Source organism: Trematomus bernacchii, unplaced genomic scaffold (assembly GCF_902827165.1).
Source record: "Trematomus bernacchii unplaced genomic scaffold, fTreBer1.1, whole genome shotgun sequence".
Classification (NCBI taxonomy): Eukaryota; Metazoa; Chordata; class Actinopteri; order Perciformes; family Nototheniidae; genus Trematomus; species Trematomus bernacchii.
The window spans coordinates 16,498,015-16,513,564 of record NW_022987720.1 but is presented as its reverse complement, the minus strand read 5'-3'; the positions used below and the strand labels follow the sequence as shown (position 1 = coordinate 16,513,564).

General features: G+C 44.2%; 1 protein-coding gene across 2 annotated transcripts in view; it reads left to right on the top strand.

Annotated features, from left to right (window-relative positions):
* Nucleotides 1-217: 217 nt before the first annotated feature.
* The window catches only part of pde4a (phosphodiesterase 4A, cAMP-specific), a 17,768-nt gene continuing 2,435 nt past the window's right edge, over nucleotides 218-15,550 (top strand). Inside the window, exons 1-14 of one of the 2 annotated variants that reach the window (XM_034142571.1) lie at nucleotides 218-1,170; nucleotides 2,695-2,880; nucleotides 3,378-3,414; nucleotides 3,555-3,625; nucleotides 4,352-4,401; nucleotides 5,522-5,634; nucleotides 10,442-10,535; nucleotides 10,644-10,807; nucleotides 12,133-12,231; nucleotides 12,318-12,482; nucleotides 12,601-12,700; nucleotides 13,563-13,717; nucleotides 13,804-13,926; nucleotides 15,004-15,186. In XM_034142571.1, coding sequence (XP_033998462.1) covers nucleotides 977-1,170; nucleotides 2,695-2,880; nucleotides 3,378-3,414; nucleotides 3,555-3,625; nucleotides 4,352-4,401; nucleotides 5,522-5,634; nucleotides 10,442-10,535; nucleotides 10,644-10,807; nucleotides 12,133-12,231; nucleotides 12,318-12,482; nucleotides 12,601-12,700; nucleotides 13,563-13,717; nucleotides 13,804-13,926; nucleotides 15,004-15,186 — 1,734 coding nt within the window. In that variant the 5' untranslated portion in view covers nucleotides 218-976. Of the gene's footprint in view, nucleotides 1,171-2,694; nucleotides 2,881-3,377; nucleotides 3,415-3,554; nucleotides 3,626-4,351; nucleotides 4,402-5,521; nucleotides 5,635-5,670; nucleotides 8,256-10,441; nucleotides 10,536-10,643; nucleotides 10,808-12,132; nucleotides 12,232-12,317; nucleotides 12,483-12,600; nucleotides 12,701-13,562; nucleotides 13,718-13,803; nucleotides 13,927-15,003; nucleotides 15,187-15,550 lie in introns of those variants that run through there. The other variant, XM_034142572.1, reaches the window with a different exon arrangement.

Genomic DNA, 15,550 nt, shown 5'->3' with positions numbered 1-15,550 from the left:
TGCTCACATCTAAAGGCCAAGGAAAGTGCTGTTGGTGAGCAAGGCTGTTTATGTCAAAATAGGAAATGTTTTGGGCGCAAACCTTGCACGCTGTAAAGTAGAACATGTAAACATTTACACAGGGGTATGAGTCAACCTGTTTCCCCCTGACTTCTCTCTCTTCTCTCCTCCTCTTTCTGGGATGTTTTCTACCTTCTCTTCAAATTGTGTGTTGCTCTACTCTGGCGCCTGTTGTTACTCTTACTGATCAGCCTTCCTGTTGCTGCAGAGGAACTGCGAGCAGCGAGATAAGGACTGTCAGAGCACATGCTAGCGCTGGTGAGGTGGGGGGACGAGATAAAAAGAGATACAACTTGAAGGGCAAAAAGTTGTCTCATTTGTTAAGTTGGCTCAATATTAACAGAGGTCACCACAGATGTTTTTGCAGTCTTGGTTGTCTTAACGTGAATGTGAGACAGCAGAACCGAGTCCAGATGTGGACAGAGGTCCAGTTTGGACAGACTGGTCCCAGCAGCAGCAGTGAACAGAGCTGAGAGGGGGAAATATCAGAAGAGCTCCGTTCTGGGAGTCTGAGGAAACAACAAACCAAAAAACAAACGTGCACAGGCAAGGATTAAGGAGACCTGCATTAATCCACGGAGCAAACTGAGGGTGTGAGAAGGGGGGAACTGGAGTTTAAGCAGCCGGGGCCTGAGGATCACAGCCGGGATATGCATGTGTATGCACTTTGACTCCTCCGGCATGAGGAAGCAGGACTAAAGGGAGGATCAGGCCTTTTATTAAATCTTGCTCAGGAGTGAGCACAGTTTGCAGGTGCTGCGGTTCTGTCTGTCTGAGACGTGAGTCGACGACTAAAAAGTGGATAAGGGGGGACTGCGTGGGAGGGAGACAGCCAAACAGAGCGAGACAGCCGGTTTTAAGTGGAGGCCGGGGGAGTTTTCTTTAACTGGTGGGCTACACCAGGGCCAGAGCAGCGATGAGTCAGAGGAGGCTGACACGACAGCTGACATTGAGGGAGAGTCCTGAGGGTCCTCCTTACGCAGCCCCTCTCACCTCCCCGGTGTCACCGGTCGATCAGTGGCGAGGACACGGGGGCTCGGGTCTCTTTCGACGTTTGAAACTGAACCGCAGTATTCAGGAGCACGGACGCTTATCTCTGTGTTTGAGCAGGTACAGTTATGCTTCCAAGCATCTGATTTGTCCTCACTAACATATCTTATATTGATAAAGAAACTTTTCTTATTTATGTTTGTATTACCAAGGTTTAGGCATTATGTGTGCAACGTGTCTGTAATGCAAGATCTCAGAGTAAATTATTCCATGTACACACTCTAGATGGATTAGATTTTTGGGGAAAGCTACATTCAGAAACTGGAGTCTAATAATGACTCCCAAAGTTTTCAGAGGAAAATAAGAAGAAGGATTAGCGTGTGCGGCAGCAGAGGGTCCCCCTGGCAGACCGTTCTGATGTGTTTTTCATTACCGGGGAAACTTGTTAAATGATAATTTGATCTGTAGCCATATTCACAATGCCTTCTGGGGATAGGAGTGGCTCCTAATTGGCCAATTTAGAAGTACATTCTAAAAATATCACACTTAATCTAGGAAGTCAAATTGAAAACCGTTCAAAAGTGTGTTGACACCAAAAGTTTGATAAGTTTAGGCGAAGTGGGGAAATGTTGTGGAGATAAAAGTTATCCTACATTACAAATAGATGCTGCAGCAACACTAAAAACCTGCTCCCCATCTGTCCTCGCCGTCCCAACACCTGACTACTACTGCAGCCTGAAAGTCACAATAATAGATTCATATGTTTTTATATCTGAAGTATCACTGAAGTCTTGTAGATTTTGTATCAATATACTTTTCACAAACATTGACAGTAGTATTACAAACAAATTGTACATCATTTTATTGTAACATGACACCAAACTCTAAAACCCCATTCAATCAATACTGACTTAATGTCTTAGCTGCAAAATCAATCTTCTTGCTTTTCATAAAAAAGTTGGGCTGAAAATAAGATGAGTGTAACCAGAGAAGCGTGTTGCCGTGTCTCCTTTGGCTAAACTCGTCTTTGAATTGATCCACTTCTCTCAGCCTTGTGTACTGGGTTTCATATTACTCAGCAATGTGCTGGCATAATATATATTTTGGTTGGGTATTATATATTTACTCTCCACCTTGTCTGTTTTTTTTTCTATGATGCTGATGTTCCCTGTTAATTATAAGCAGTCTTAATTCGTGGAAGTGTTCCTAATACTGTCAGTGTTTCGTCCCAATAGAGAATTCAATCTAAAATCTCAATCAAGCTCATCTTTAGACAGACAGCTTTGCCACAGAGAGACGCAGCGATTGATATGGCTCATTTTACTCACTAAAACACGACCTGCTCTAAAATATGACTTGTCAGTAGAGTGTAACTCTCAGGGCAGCCCGGTGGCAGCCTGCCAATCCAGAGGCACATCAGAGTCAAACTGCATGTTTCATGCTGCTGTCACAACTCTCTTTCATTAACTTCCTCTCCAAGAAACTACAAACACTCGAGCAGGCTGCACTCTGTGGCTAATGTTTGGGTGTTTAGGCTTATTGTGTTGTCGCCGTGAGATAAGATAAGCAGAGGCAAAACAAACACCTTCATTAAATGCAGCAGATGTAAAACCAATGTTCTGCCTGTCCTCTCTAACCCTTCAGCTTCGATTCAGAGAATGGTCCCTCTCCAGGACGCAGTCCCATGGATTCGCAGGCGAGTCCTGGGTTGGTGCTCCACCCTTCTTTCCCCCAGAGCCAGCGCAGGGAGTCCTTCCTGTACCGCTCAGACTCAGACTTCGACACGTCGCCGAAAACCATGTCACGAAACTCCTCCATCAACAGTGAGGGGTAAGCATGAAGCCATCATCCTGGCAGATGGAATTGACACATGTTTCTTAAAACTGCTGGGTCCACACACACACACACACACACACACACACACACACACACACACACACACACACACACACACACACACACACACACACACACACACACACACGCACACACACGCACACACACAGAGTAAGTGCACATCATCCCAATCAACACAGCAGTGGTTATGATTGTAATTATGCAATCATTATGCTAATGAAATCATGATGAGTCCCCTCAACATGAACTGTTGTTCTCCTGTTTCCTGGCTTGTCCTCCAGTAAGTTTAACACACCCAGACTCTTCCATTAGCTTATATTAGGACTGTTTCTGTGTTTGGATCCACATAGGTCTTTGTAAACATGCAGCTCACAGATGCAGCCTCTCAGATAAACACTTGATACCGAGTACCAAACACCTCACATCCATTCCTCTCATTTGGCTCTTTCTTTGCGTATTCTGTCCTGCAGGCACGCCGAAGACATGATCGTCACCCCTTTCGCTCAGGTATGTTTGGCACCTGATCTGACATGTTTAATTGCCGTAAATGACTAGAAGAGGTGGCTAATTGGTGCAGTGAACTTGCCCTCCCTCCTGTTTCCTCCCTCCTCCTTCTTTCCTTCCTACGCTGTCCATCCATCCCCCAGGTGTTGGCCAGCCTACGAACTGTAAGAAGCAACTTCACCATCCTCGCCAATGTCACAACAACCACTAACAAGTCAGTATCATGCTGTCAAACACCCCTTCCCCCCACTTGCACTCGTCACGACTGCCTGCTTAGTTTGCATTGTGTGTTTGCTAATGTCTCCTTCTCCTCGCTCCCGAGGGGAAACACTTTTGCCATCATGATTAAACAGTTTATGATTATCCGGCTGTGCTCAAGGAAAATATGATCTGCATTATTTGGCATCTCTCCAACTTGCTGGCTGAACACTGAGTGCAGCATGCCTCAGATGTATGTCCCTGACTCTACCTAGACGATAGAGATAGTCAGTAACACTAAAATGATTCTCCTTTGTTATGCAGCAGATAGAAGGAGCTCGACTTGGCAGCCTTTTATCTCCACGTCAATATGATATATATAAACCAATGCACCACAGAGTTATCAGCATCTATAATTATTCAGCCTCACTTACTACACAATTATGAAACCAAAAAGGCTACTTGAAAGGAGAACAGGGCTCAGGCATTGTCTTTGTCTATTTTTGGATATTTTAATATTTGAAGTGAAACAATGGCCTCTATTCAAGGATCTAGAAAGCACAGCCCCATTTGTCTCTTTTGAGACACATATAAATGAATAACATACATTAATATATTGATATCGCCTCTGTGAGCCATGCCTTTTGTTGCTTCCTTCTGTAATGCTGAAAGTGTGTGGAAGCCCAGCAGGGGGCAGCAGCGTGTGCTTCTGCCTCTCATGTAATGATGTGTTTGTCCACAGGAGGTCACCAGTGACAAGCCAGCCCACTGTTCCCCAAGCTACACTCTCTGGTAGGTTGTCAGCTAATTAAAACTCTTAGTGCAAAAAGTCCCACAGTCCCCTCACAGAGCTGTAAGGACACACTCTGGCTCCCACACTCCCTGAATGCATCATCAGTAATGGGAATGACTGCAGAGCAGCACACAACATTATGTGGTATCAGTATTGAGTATTTTCTTAAATAAAAGTATACTGCATACATTTTATCACACTGGACAGATATTAAATTACTCAACATATGTTGCTAAAGTTGAAAGAATTATATGTGTTATAAAAAATAAAGCTGATGATTAGAGAGTTTAATCTTTTTTTACTCAAAGGACATTTTTGCAAAGCTTATTTTTCACTCTCCAGAACCTTTTATCTGAACTGTATATAATAATAATAACAATAATAATAATAATACGTTTATTTATTATAGCACCTTTCACACACACACACACACACACACACACACACACACACACACACACACACACACACACCCACACACACACACACACACACACACACACACACACACACACACACACACACACACACACACACACACACACACACACACACTCATAAAGCATACAAATAACCTGTCAATACATTTTCCATCTGATACTAATCATAATTTAAAATAGATGCCAACTGTGTTGATTAATATTACAAATATAAAAGAATGTTAACAACAACAATCAGGAAATAAAAAATAACTAGAAATATGCCAAATTAGAGCTGTTAATGTTAGAGGTTTATTTACGTGTTAATACAAAACATTTGTTTGTGTTATTCAGCTGAATATAATTTAATATATTGAAAAAAAAGAAGCAAAGTGACTGCATGACACAAGTGACTTTGATTCGCATGTTGTGTTATCAATCAATGAGTAGAAGCACATTTCATTTTGAATTGTATTGTTGAACAGCCATGTAAACACTCTCTATTATTTGCAGACAAGGTGGACATTGGTCAACTCTTATTGTTAACCACCTTTCTGGGTTGCAGGACCTTTACAGTCACAGCTCATTTAAAATAGAATGTATTCTCTCAGGTCGTCAAGTTTTGATGCCACTTTCTGTGCCCTTTCTCTACTGCTAGTTTGTTCAATGTCTGTGTGTGTCTTTGTGTGTTCGTCCTCAGATGAGACATACCAGCAGATGGCTCGGGAGACTCTGGAGGAACTGGACTGGTGTCTGGATCAGCTGGAGACCATTCAGACTCACCGCTCCGTCAGCGAGATGGCCTCCAATAAGGTGCACACCTGTCCACACACACTAACACCTCTACGTTAACTCAGTGTGGAGCTGAGCTTGTTCATAAATGACCTATACACTGTGTATTTCATGGTTAAAGAGTACAGTTCAACACTTCATGAGGATCAGGTTCCACTCTACAAATACATACATGTAACACAGATCCACCAAGGTTAACAATTTAAATAAATGGTAAAACATTTTCTGCTAGAGATGTCACTAAACCAAGAGTTGTTCAATAAAAGCAGTCATTCTTTGTTATTAAGTATCTTTGGTTTATGTGCAATCCTGTGGTTGTAATTGTAATGAATATCATCCATGTTAGACTAAACGCTGATGATGTCTAGATGAGCATTTGTGGTGACAACTGCAAGTGATGCAGGCAGGTTGTATTGAATTTGCATTATGGCATCTACACGCCTGCATTTGTGCTCATGGGCGGCTTCTTAAGTGTGCCTGCATTTGTAATTGTGGGGGTTTCGAGGATGGAGAGAGAGGGAGTAAGGACTGTGGGTATGGAGGACATGACAGGGAGGGGGAGAGGGTCCTGATGCTGATGTCTCTGCTGTAACCTTGGTTGCTATAGAACAGCAGCAGGGTCTGCCCTTCCCTTTTAGTCATTGGCTTGCCACTCTGACCACAAGCCATGTGGTTTGGGCAGCAACCAATGAAATGGAGGTGATGCTCCTTTAATAGTGTTCTGTCTTAAAGAGACAGCATCATGTACCTTGTTTGTTTTATTCTAGATATTCTTTCAATGTTGCACATCCATTTTAATGACAATATTCCCTTTTTTAATCAGTCATGCTTTTGATTAAAGGACAAAGGGAGAGATGATAGGAGATGGGTTGAAAGGACATCATTCATGTGTGTGCACAAACAATGTGTGCAGAGAAATCTCCTGGGGTGATTAGAGTCTCTGTGAATATGTCGCTGCCTTTTCACAGCCGCAGCTAAGCTACAGAAATCCTCCACACTGTGCCAACATGGAGGTACACATGAATATTCCCACTCAGTCTCTCACTCTTATTCACACCCTTGCACACACACATATTTTCAACAGACGTACATGCTGTCTTGTCGCACATGCGCACTCAGGCTGAGAGCAGAAGCAAGCACAGACGCACACACACACACACACACACACACACACACACACACACACACATGCATGCGCCTGCAGCCACACTGCCTGATTAGCTTGCGAGAGCTGTCTACAGCATCCAGGGAAATGGCGCAAGAGGCAAAGCATTGGAGGAGGAACGGCAGCCTAAAGCGGCAGGATTAGACCTCTGGCTTTTTGGCCAGCTGAGGCATGGATTGACTCGGAGCAGGGGACTGGGATACGGAGCTATCAGGAGGCAGACTGTCTGACTGTGGACTGACTGTGTGTTGCTGGGATCAGTGTGAGACGGCACAGGCTGCAGGTTGATGCTCCGGTAGGACTGGGCCGGGCCTCTGGATCCGTACCGTGGGGGAGGGGCAGTCGATGCAGGGAGAGGGAGCCTGTTTTTCCAGACCAGAGCCCTACTGTGATTCTTGAGCCTGACTGTCTGCTACAGGCCTGCCTGCATCCCTCTCTCTCTCTTTCTCTCTCTCATCCTCTCCATTCTTGTTTTGCTCTTGCTAATGTCATATGTTTGTCCCTTCTTCCTTCCCCCCTATGTTCCCGTGGTCATCCAAGCTCCCTTTACCTCCATCATCTGAGACTATGGTCATCTTTCTGTCCTACCGCCATCGTCACTCCGTCCCTCTCACCTCCATCATCTGAATTTTTTATTACTGTTTGTCAAGCAGCTCTGCCCTCGCAACACCATTTTTTCCGTTGACATCTCTCTCACATCCTCACTCCTCTCCACCCTCGGCTCCTCTCTGTGCCCTTCAGACGGTCCCTCGCTCCCTCTCTCTTTTCGTTTCCCTCCATCTTCCCTCTTTCGGCTCCCATCCACCTCTACCTTGCAGTGACTTTAGATTTGGGACAGTCTGCTCAGCAAATGGGATGAGATGTAGTCTCCACAGCAGCCGGATCCAGGGGGCTCCTGGTCTGCCCATCAGGGGGACCCTCATCTTCGGACCACATTGAGGCTGGAGCCCGACTCTGGACTGACTGGGGGGCCTGCTTTGGGGTGCTGCATGTAGGCAAGGCCAGTCTGCACCAGCTACCCCTACCGTCACCCCCTTCCCCCCCCCGGCTCCTTCGCCCCCCACTCGGGGCAGCCGTCACTCTGGAGTGTCCCGGCTTGACCAGCTGTGGCCTCTCCTCACACACCCTGCCGACGCCCTCATGCCACTGGGGCACACACAGCGCCCCCGCTCCGCTCCACTACCGCACCTCCTGCCTGTGCCATCGGCCCAAACCCCCCGTGACCCTCAACATGGGTGTGGTAGAGGCCATTGACCCGGAGCCATCCCCTTGCCCCTCGCCTGTACCAGGGGGCTACAGGCTGCCCCGCTCCTCCAGCTACAGCCCCCTGCAGGGGAGGGCAGGGGCAGAGCTGGACCTGGGTGCAGCTGGAGGGGTTCTGGAGGGGAATGGGACGGCGGCGGAGCGCAGGACGCCCCTAGTCGACCTGTTCTGTGAAACCTGCTCCAGGCCCTGGCTCATCGGTTGGTGGGACCAGGTAGGGTTGGAAGGCTTGCAGAGGGCAAACAAGGCTTAGCAGTGGCCATCTTGGATTCATGCCCACGTTTGACATCTAAACATGCCTTAACAACTCTTCTGTTTGCCTTCTCCATGTTCTTATTTGTCTGTTTTTTGTATCCAACAGTAATGGTGTTGTTTGTTTATAATGGTGCTACATTGGGACTGGCTAATTATGAACTGAATGTATGTGGTGAAGGATTGTGGGTCTGACAGTGGCTTTGTGGGAAACTGTTAGGCAGTGTGTTCCTGTACATAAGTTATGCATGAATCCGTTGAAAGGGAACAGGGAAAAAGGCACAGAGCTTATTACATCTAGCAGCAGCACTGTAAACAAAAGACAATATCAAACTCATACTTCATCCTTCTATACATGGTCTGCATTTCTCTCCTTTTGAGATTTCACCGAGCTGCTTAAAGTCTCGGAAATAGCTTTGGGACTTTGTGTAGTAGTCTAGCCGTTTTTACTGCAGGTATATTGCAGTGTCACATAATGTCCATTTCCCTCCTCCACACCTGCGTCCCACTTCTCTCTGTGTCTCTCTCCTGCTACCCTGAGGCTGGCCTCAAAACAGACTCAAAGAAGCCAGGCGTATTGTCAGTGAAGAACAATGCCTATTGTCTCCGGACTGAGTTATATCCATCAAATGTATAAAGCTAGACATTGTGTCAGTTGGCTTCGATATGTCAAGTTGGCTTTATAAATGGTACTGTATGGTGTTAGCAAAACAAAGTCTGGCTTTTGTGATCATTTTCTCCTGAAAAACATTGGGAACACAAAGATATGCACGCTTTGTCTCTGCTTTTATTTGTGCAGTCTCAATCAATCACTTGTAGATGTAGTAGTCCAGTGAAAGGGCCCCTTAAGCATGTGTGTTATTTGGCTATTGTTATTCATGATCGTAGGCAGTTACAATGTGTGGTCATGTCTGTGCAGCGTTCACATGTTTGCTTCATTAGTCAGTGTCAGAGGAAGAGTGTTGTTTGTCCTGGCACTCGGACTGGCACCGTGGAAGTGTTGGTTGGCAGCTATGACTCAGCGTTACAGCATTAGGGAAGGGAAGAACGAGAGAGAGCACTGAGAGAGGAGGAGGTTTGGGCTGAGCCTGCTGCCGAAGTGTGCCACGGGGCTTGTCTTCCTCTCCTGGCTCCTGGTGACTGATTCTGCCTGACTGCGTCTACGGTTTGCTGTTAGAGCACCTATTCGCTTTGGCGTTGTAACTGGTGCAAGGCTGAATGGGATGGGAAATAAATGGGAACAAAAGATTATTGAAAGAGTAAAAGATGGAGGGAAATGCATGAAGTGTGTGAAATGGCAGGAAGGCAAAGTGGAGCCTGAGACAGGGGAGGATTTTGGGGGGCTTGAGGGCAGCGGTGGTGGAGTGTTGTTTACCGCGATAGGGAAGGAGGAGCAGATATAAGTAACAGAGAGATGAAGAGAGGAGGATGGCAGAGGAGGGGAGGGTTGACCTTGGTAAAGGTCAGAGACACCTGCCTACTCCCTCAGATTGTCACCCAAGCAGCCACCGCTCTCACATCGAGCTGAAGGACTGACTGTGAGGAGGCAGTTTCCACGGCAACCAGAGCGGTTGCCGTGGAGATTGTTATGTGTGAAAGATCAGTCGGCAGGAGACAGACTGAAAGGGGTCTTGTCCGAATCGTATTGTCGCCTTCACATGACTTGTGCAACAGATTCTCTATGAAGCCTTCCAACGCCACCTTGATCCCTTTAGAAATACAATAATGACATGAAATCTGAGAGAGCATCCTGTGCTTTTTGACTGCAGGGATAATGTATTCGCTTAATCACATTTGTGTCTGTACTGCAAGGAACTGCAGACTAGTTGTTCATGAACGTAGGGAGAAGAATATGTATAACAATGCCACAATACTGCAGCATTTAAATACATTTCAAAATGAAGGCACACTACATTTAGGGGTATTGACCAGTATGTTCTCAAAAAGAGAAGGCGTGATTCATCATTGCTTTTCTCACACTAGTCAGGGTGATCATTTATTCGTCTCACATTTGACCCAAAGTACGTTTTGTTGTGATGTGTAAGTCATAATTGGAATTGGATTGTACAATAATAATAATATTGCTTGACTTTCTGTTTCTTTGTAAGTCAAGTCGCTCACTTCCTGTGTCTGTCCGTCCTCCCTTAGTTCAAGAGGATGTTGAACAGGGAGCTGTCCCATTTGTCAGAGATGAGTCGCTCAGGGAACCAGGTGTCAGAATACATCTCCACTACCTTTCTAGGTAAAGCACACCTGCCATTCATCCGTGATCAACCTTTACAGTCCCTTATAGTGTTATCTCCCTCCTGGCTGACCTCTGACTCTTGCCCCCCCCCCTTCCCCTCCCCAGATAAGCAGAACGACGTGGAGATCCCATCCCCGACTTTAAGGGAGAGGGAGAAGCCCATGTGTCACATCAGCGGTGTGAAGAAGCTCACGCACAGTTCCAGCCTTTCAAACTCCACCATGCCTCGGTTTGGCGTGAAGACTGAACACGAGGATGCGTTAGACAGGGTAAATACATCCTCATCTTACTGTGTTGTTATTAAGAATGCACCCATATCAAGGCCAATACCGACTCAAAAAGCTGAGATCAATTCAATGTTATGTTTATATACTATTTACATAAGTCTATACAATAAATGTGATTGTTTAAACCTGTAAACACAGGTTAGAATTGAGTATTCAACAAAGATGTAGAATAACTGCTGATTTGAAAGATTTGAGGTATCTGGACTGAAAAAGTTGGAGTGGTGCATCCCCAGTTTTTATTTTGTTTAACATTTAGGTTTATTGCTGTCTTGACGCAACAGAAAACCCTAATTTGGGACAAAAAAGATCTGAACTGAACTAAATGGAAAAACAGCTGGCAAATGATTGCCTAGACAGAGTAATGTGTCGTGTGTTGGGGCGGCAGTGGCTTAGTCTGTAGGGACTTGGTCTTGGAACCGAAGGGTCGCCGGTTCACGTCCCGATCGGACCAAAAAAAGATGGAGTGAGCTGGTAGCTGGAGAGGTGCCAGTTCACCTCCAAGGCCACTGCCGAGGTGCCCTTGAGCAAGGCACCTAACCTCGAAACTGCTCCCTTGGCGCCGGGTACCTGGCAGCCTCCCTGCTCTGCCACCTCTCCTATCTGCATGTGGTTGTGTGTGTGCATGTATATCCTCTGTGTTTGTGCATGTATATCCTCCCCTGTGTGTGTAATGAGTGAAACACAACAGAGTGGGGAAAGAAATGTCCCTGTAAGGGATTAATAAAGTGTATCTTCTTCTTAAAAACCCACAGAGTAGATAACATCAACTACATAGATATCCAAAATCCTGACATGTATTTCCTGTTTATCATCTCTACATGTTCTACATCTTAAATTAATTATGTTATGCACACATGCAGTTCAGGACATATGTGACTAGCTTTCTTTGACCATCGGAATACCCGATTATGTAAACAGACACTGTTATCATAATGTCAGACATCACCTGTAAACATCCTGTTGACATTGGTCTTGGATTAGAGCAATATTAGAGAACAATATTTACTTAGGAAGAGAAACTAATAACTCATTTGGCAAGATCCACAATATAACACAAAGAAAATGGTGCATGCTGCATGTTTCAAACAACATCATTTTAATCTAACTAAAGAATTAGGGAGGAAAACCACAAGACTTAACTCTAAATGATATGTTTACATAACAACTATGTTGCCTCCTGTGATTTGGATATTTCACAAATCCATATCGTGTTTTTGATATTAAATGTGTTCAGCCGTATGAAGAACAAACAACTGAAGTATGATTGTTGTAGTGACATGTGTTAATGTTTCCTGTTATGCCTTCAGGAGCTGACTGACTTAAACATGTGGGGCCTTAATATCTTCCGTGTGGCGGAGTTCTCTAATAACAGACCCCTCAGCTGCATAATGTTTTCCATCTTCCAGGTGAGGGACGGGGAAAGAGCTTTCACTAACAATGGGTTGTACAGTATATCATGTAGCCTGACTTAACTGTGACCATGTGGCTGTAGGAAAGAGATCTGCTAAATACCTTTCGGATCCCCGTGGATACGTTTGTCACCTATGTGATGACCCTGGAGGACCACTACCATGCCAACGTGGCCTACCACAACAGCCTCCACGCTGCAGATGTCACTCAGTCTACTCATGTACTACTATCCACGCCGGCTCTAGATGTAAATACCTCTACACATCTAACTTCACAAATACCAAGCCCTCAAATGATAAAATAGTAAAGGTAAAGTGTAAACAACAGTTTACAAATGATTTTGTTCTCTTATTTCTCTCTGACAGGCTGTGTTCACTGATCTAGAGATACTAGCTGCGTTATTTGCGGCTGCCATCCACGATGTGGACCATCCAGGAGTGTCCAACCAATTCCTCATAAACACAAGTGAGTCGAAATGACGCACATTTAAACATTTCAATTCAGAAAGAAAGAATAGAAAACAACAGACATGATGATGAAAAACAAAAAGCTGTTTTTGCAGAGATGCTAAAGGGTTTCAGAAGTGAATACACCAGATACGTGATGTATTTCCCCAAGACTAGTCTCAACAAAGGAGGCAAGCTATCAAATATCCAATAAAATAATGACAGGTGCAATCTTTGAGTCTCTTGATTTTAAAAAGACCACAAGGCAGGTAGCTTAGAACCACTATGTAGGAACTAGATGAGGCCACTTTGCTAGGTTAGCTATTCTGAGAAAACCTTTTACACATAAGGCTTAATTTGAATGTTGTTTCTCAACTCTTCTTTCAAGTATTTATCATGTCAGTTTTTTTTTTAGTTTCCTAATAACAAAATATATTCATCCTCTAAATCAAATGATAACTCTAATCATTTTATGTGACAATACTGCACATACCATTAATTATTGTGTCGTGATCTGAAATAAATTGAAGTAGTGACATTTAAAGACACTCAATTAGTTTTATGTTGCTATTTTAAGTATTATTGTAATATAGTGTTTTTATAACTGTATTGAATAGTTTTTTCTAGTGTTGTGGTGTCTAATGTTTATAATACACTCCACTGAGTTAAAATGTTCTAATCGTGTTGCATTTTGTGTGCTTTTTCTAGTTGTAAATTGAAGTTATTGTCTCTGAGCATAAATAGCACTGTGCGTCTTCCTTAATCAACTGAGTAGTTGTACATTTTTGAACAGTGCCACCACAGTCTGATTCTAACCCAGATGGGGGAACAACTGTATGTGTTTTTGACTTACCGTAAGTGTTGGATGGTGCTTCCCTCAGATTCAGAGCTAGCCCTGATGTACAACGATGAGTCTGTGTTGGAGAACCATCACCTAGCTGTGGGCTTCAAGCTGCTTCATGAAGACAACTGTGACATCTTCCAGAACCTGAGCAAGAGGCAGAGACAGAGCCTGAGGAAACTTGTCATTGACATGGTGAGTGTTGTCAGCACACAGGCTTGAATTATGAAGCTCTCACTCAGCTACGCACCCCTTTATAATGTTTTCAATTGTTTTCCCAGGTTTTGGCAACAGATATGTCTAAACACATGAGTTTGCTGGCCGACCTCAAGACTATGGTGGAAACGAAGAAAGTGACAAGTTCTGGAGTATTGCTGCTTGACCATTACAATGATAGGATACAGGTGAGACCTCATCTTTCAGTTCATTTATAAGTAAGGTCAAAAAAGAAAGGTTCAAGGCACTCTTTTGGCAGAAGGTACAACTATTATGTAATCTAGAGGATATTACATAGTTACATTCTAAAAACATGGACAATGTTTGTACATTTTCGGATGATTGGTCAAACTTGACAAGAAAAACCTTGTAGCCATCTTACTTGTGGCTTTTTAGTTTTATGACAGTAAGAGTGCATTGGACTGTTCTTCTTGAATATTTGATGGATGAAGTAGGTGCTTCTTTATGTTGTCAATGAAAACAGAGAGATCTTGTGTGGGGCAAGATTTTGCATTTGATGGACTGGTTGATGTCAACCACGCAGAAATGAGGGAATATAAGCTTTCATTTAGATGGCCGTTAATGGAAGGAAGAGAACATCCCAAGATATTCTTGTCTTTGCAAGAGTAAGCCCAGGAAAAGTCTTTCTTTGTTGTCATCTAAATGGATGGTTCAGTACTCCACTTTTATTCCTGACTGATGGAGGTCCACCAGGTATTTCTTTGGGAATCTTTTGATTCAGGTTTATGAAAGGAATCAAAGGAACATCTCTCGTCTGTAGTTTTTTGACCTCCTGCTCCTTAGCATCGCAGGAGGTTTCTGTGCTAAAGGCTTCTGCAACTTTCTGAAGAGAGACAAGAGAACAATTTAAGCCAGACTCCATGAAGTCATAATTGGTGGCAGCTTTTTAAACATGATATACTTCCCAAAGTAGGTAATAAAACCATCAGCAGGAATAGAAAAGGACATGCATTAATGGAAATGTTTGTGTATCTAACATATGCAATTTTACTGTAAATTCAGAATCTTTCAATAACAGAATATCGTTAAGAACGTTTTTTAAGGCAGGGAATTGGATTTTGGAGTTATACTAGCAAATATAAACATACAAAAAAAACATACAATCCCGCCAAAAATAGCACAACCACACTTTATGTGTTGAAATAATTACTGGAATTTGTGTTAATGACCTCCATGGTAATCTGCATTTAGGGCTTGATACTTGATGTGTATATTGTGTAAAATATTCCTCTGTGTTTATGCAGGTGTTAAGGAACATGGTGCACTGTGCTGACCTAAGCAATCCCACGAAACCCCTGGCTGTGTATCGACAATGGACGGAGAGGATCATGGAGGAGTTCTTCAGGCAGGGAGATAAGGAGAGAGAGCGAGGGATGGAGATCAGCCCCATGTGCGACAAACACACTGCGTCTGTGGAAAAGAGCCAGGTAAAGATGACCAGCCCTGAAATATACACACACGTATGAATTAGGTTCTGTGCACAACTGGATAAGTGTTAATGCTGTAGGCGGGGTGATAACGACAGTGTAGACTCTAGAGCAGGGGTCGGCAACAGGCGGACCGCGGTCCGGATCCGGACCCAGACGCCGACCTATACGGACCCAGACCTATAATCAATACATTAATAGGGGATTTCAATTTTGACGGGGCGATTCTATTTTAACCGCTGCCGACAGGGGGCGAAAGAGACGAGTGAGCGATACAGGGAGAGAAACACAGAAGAAGAGACGAGACAGCGGCAGAGAGAAGCGGAGAGGAAAGTGAGTGAAGAGAATAATTAGCGATACAGGG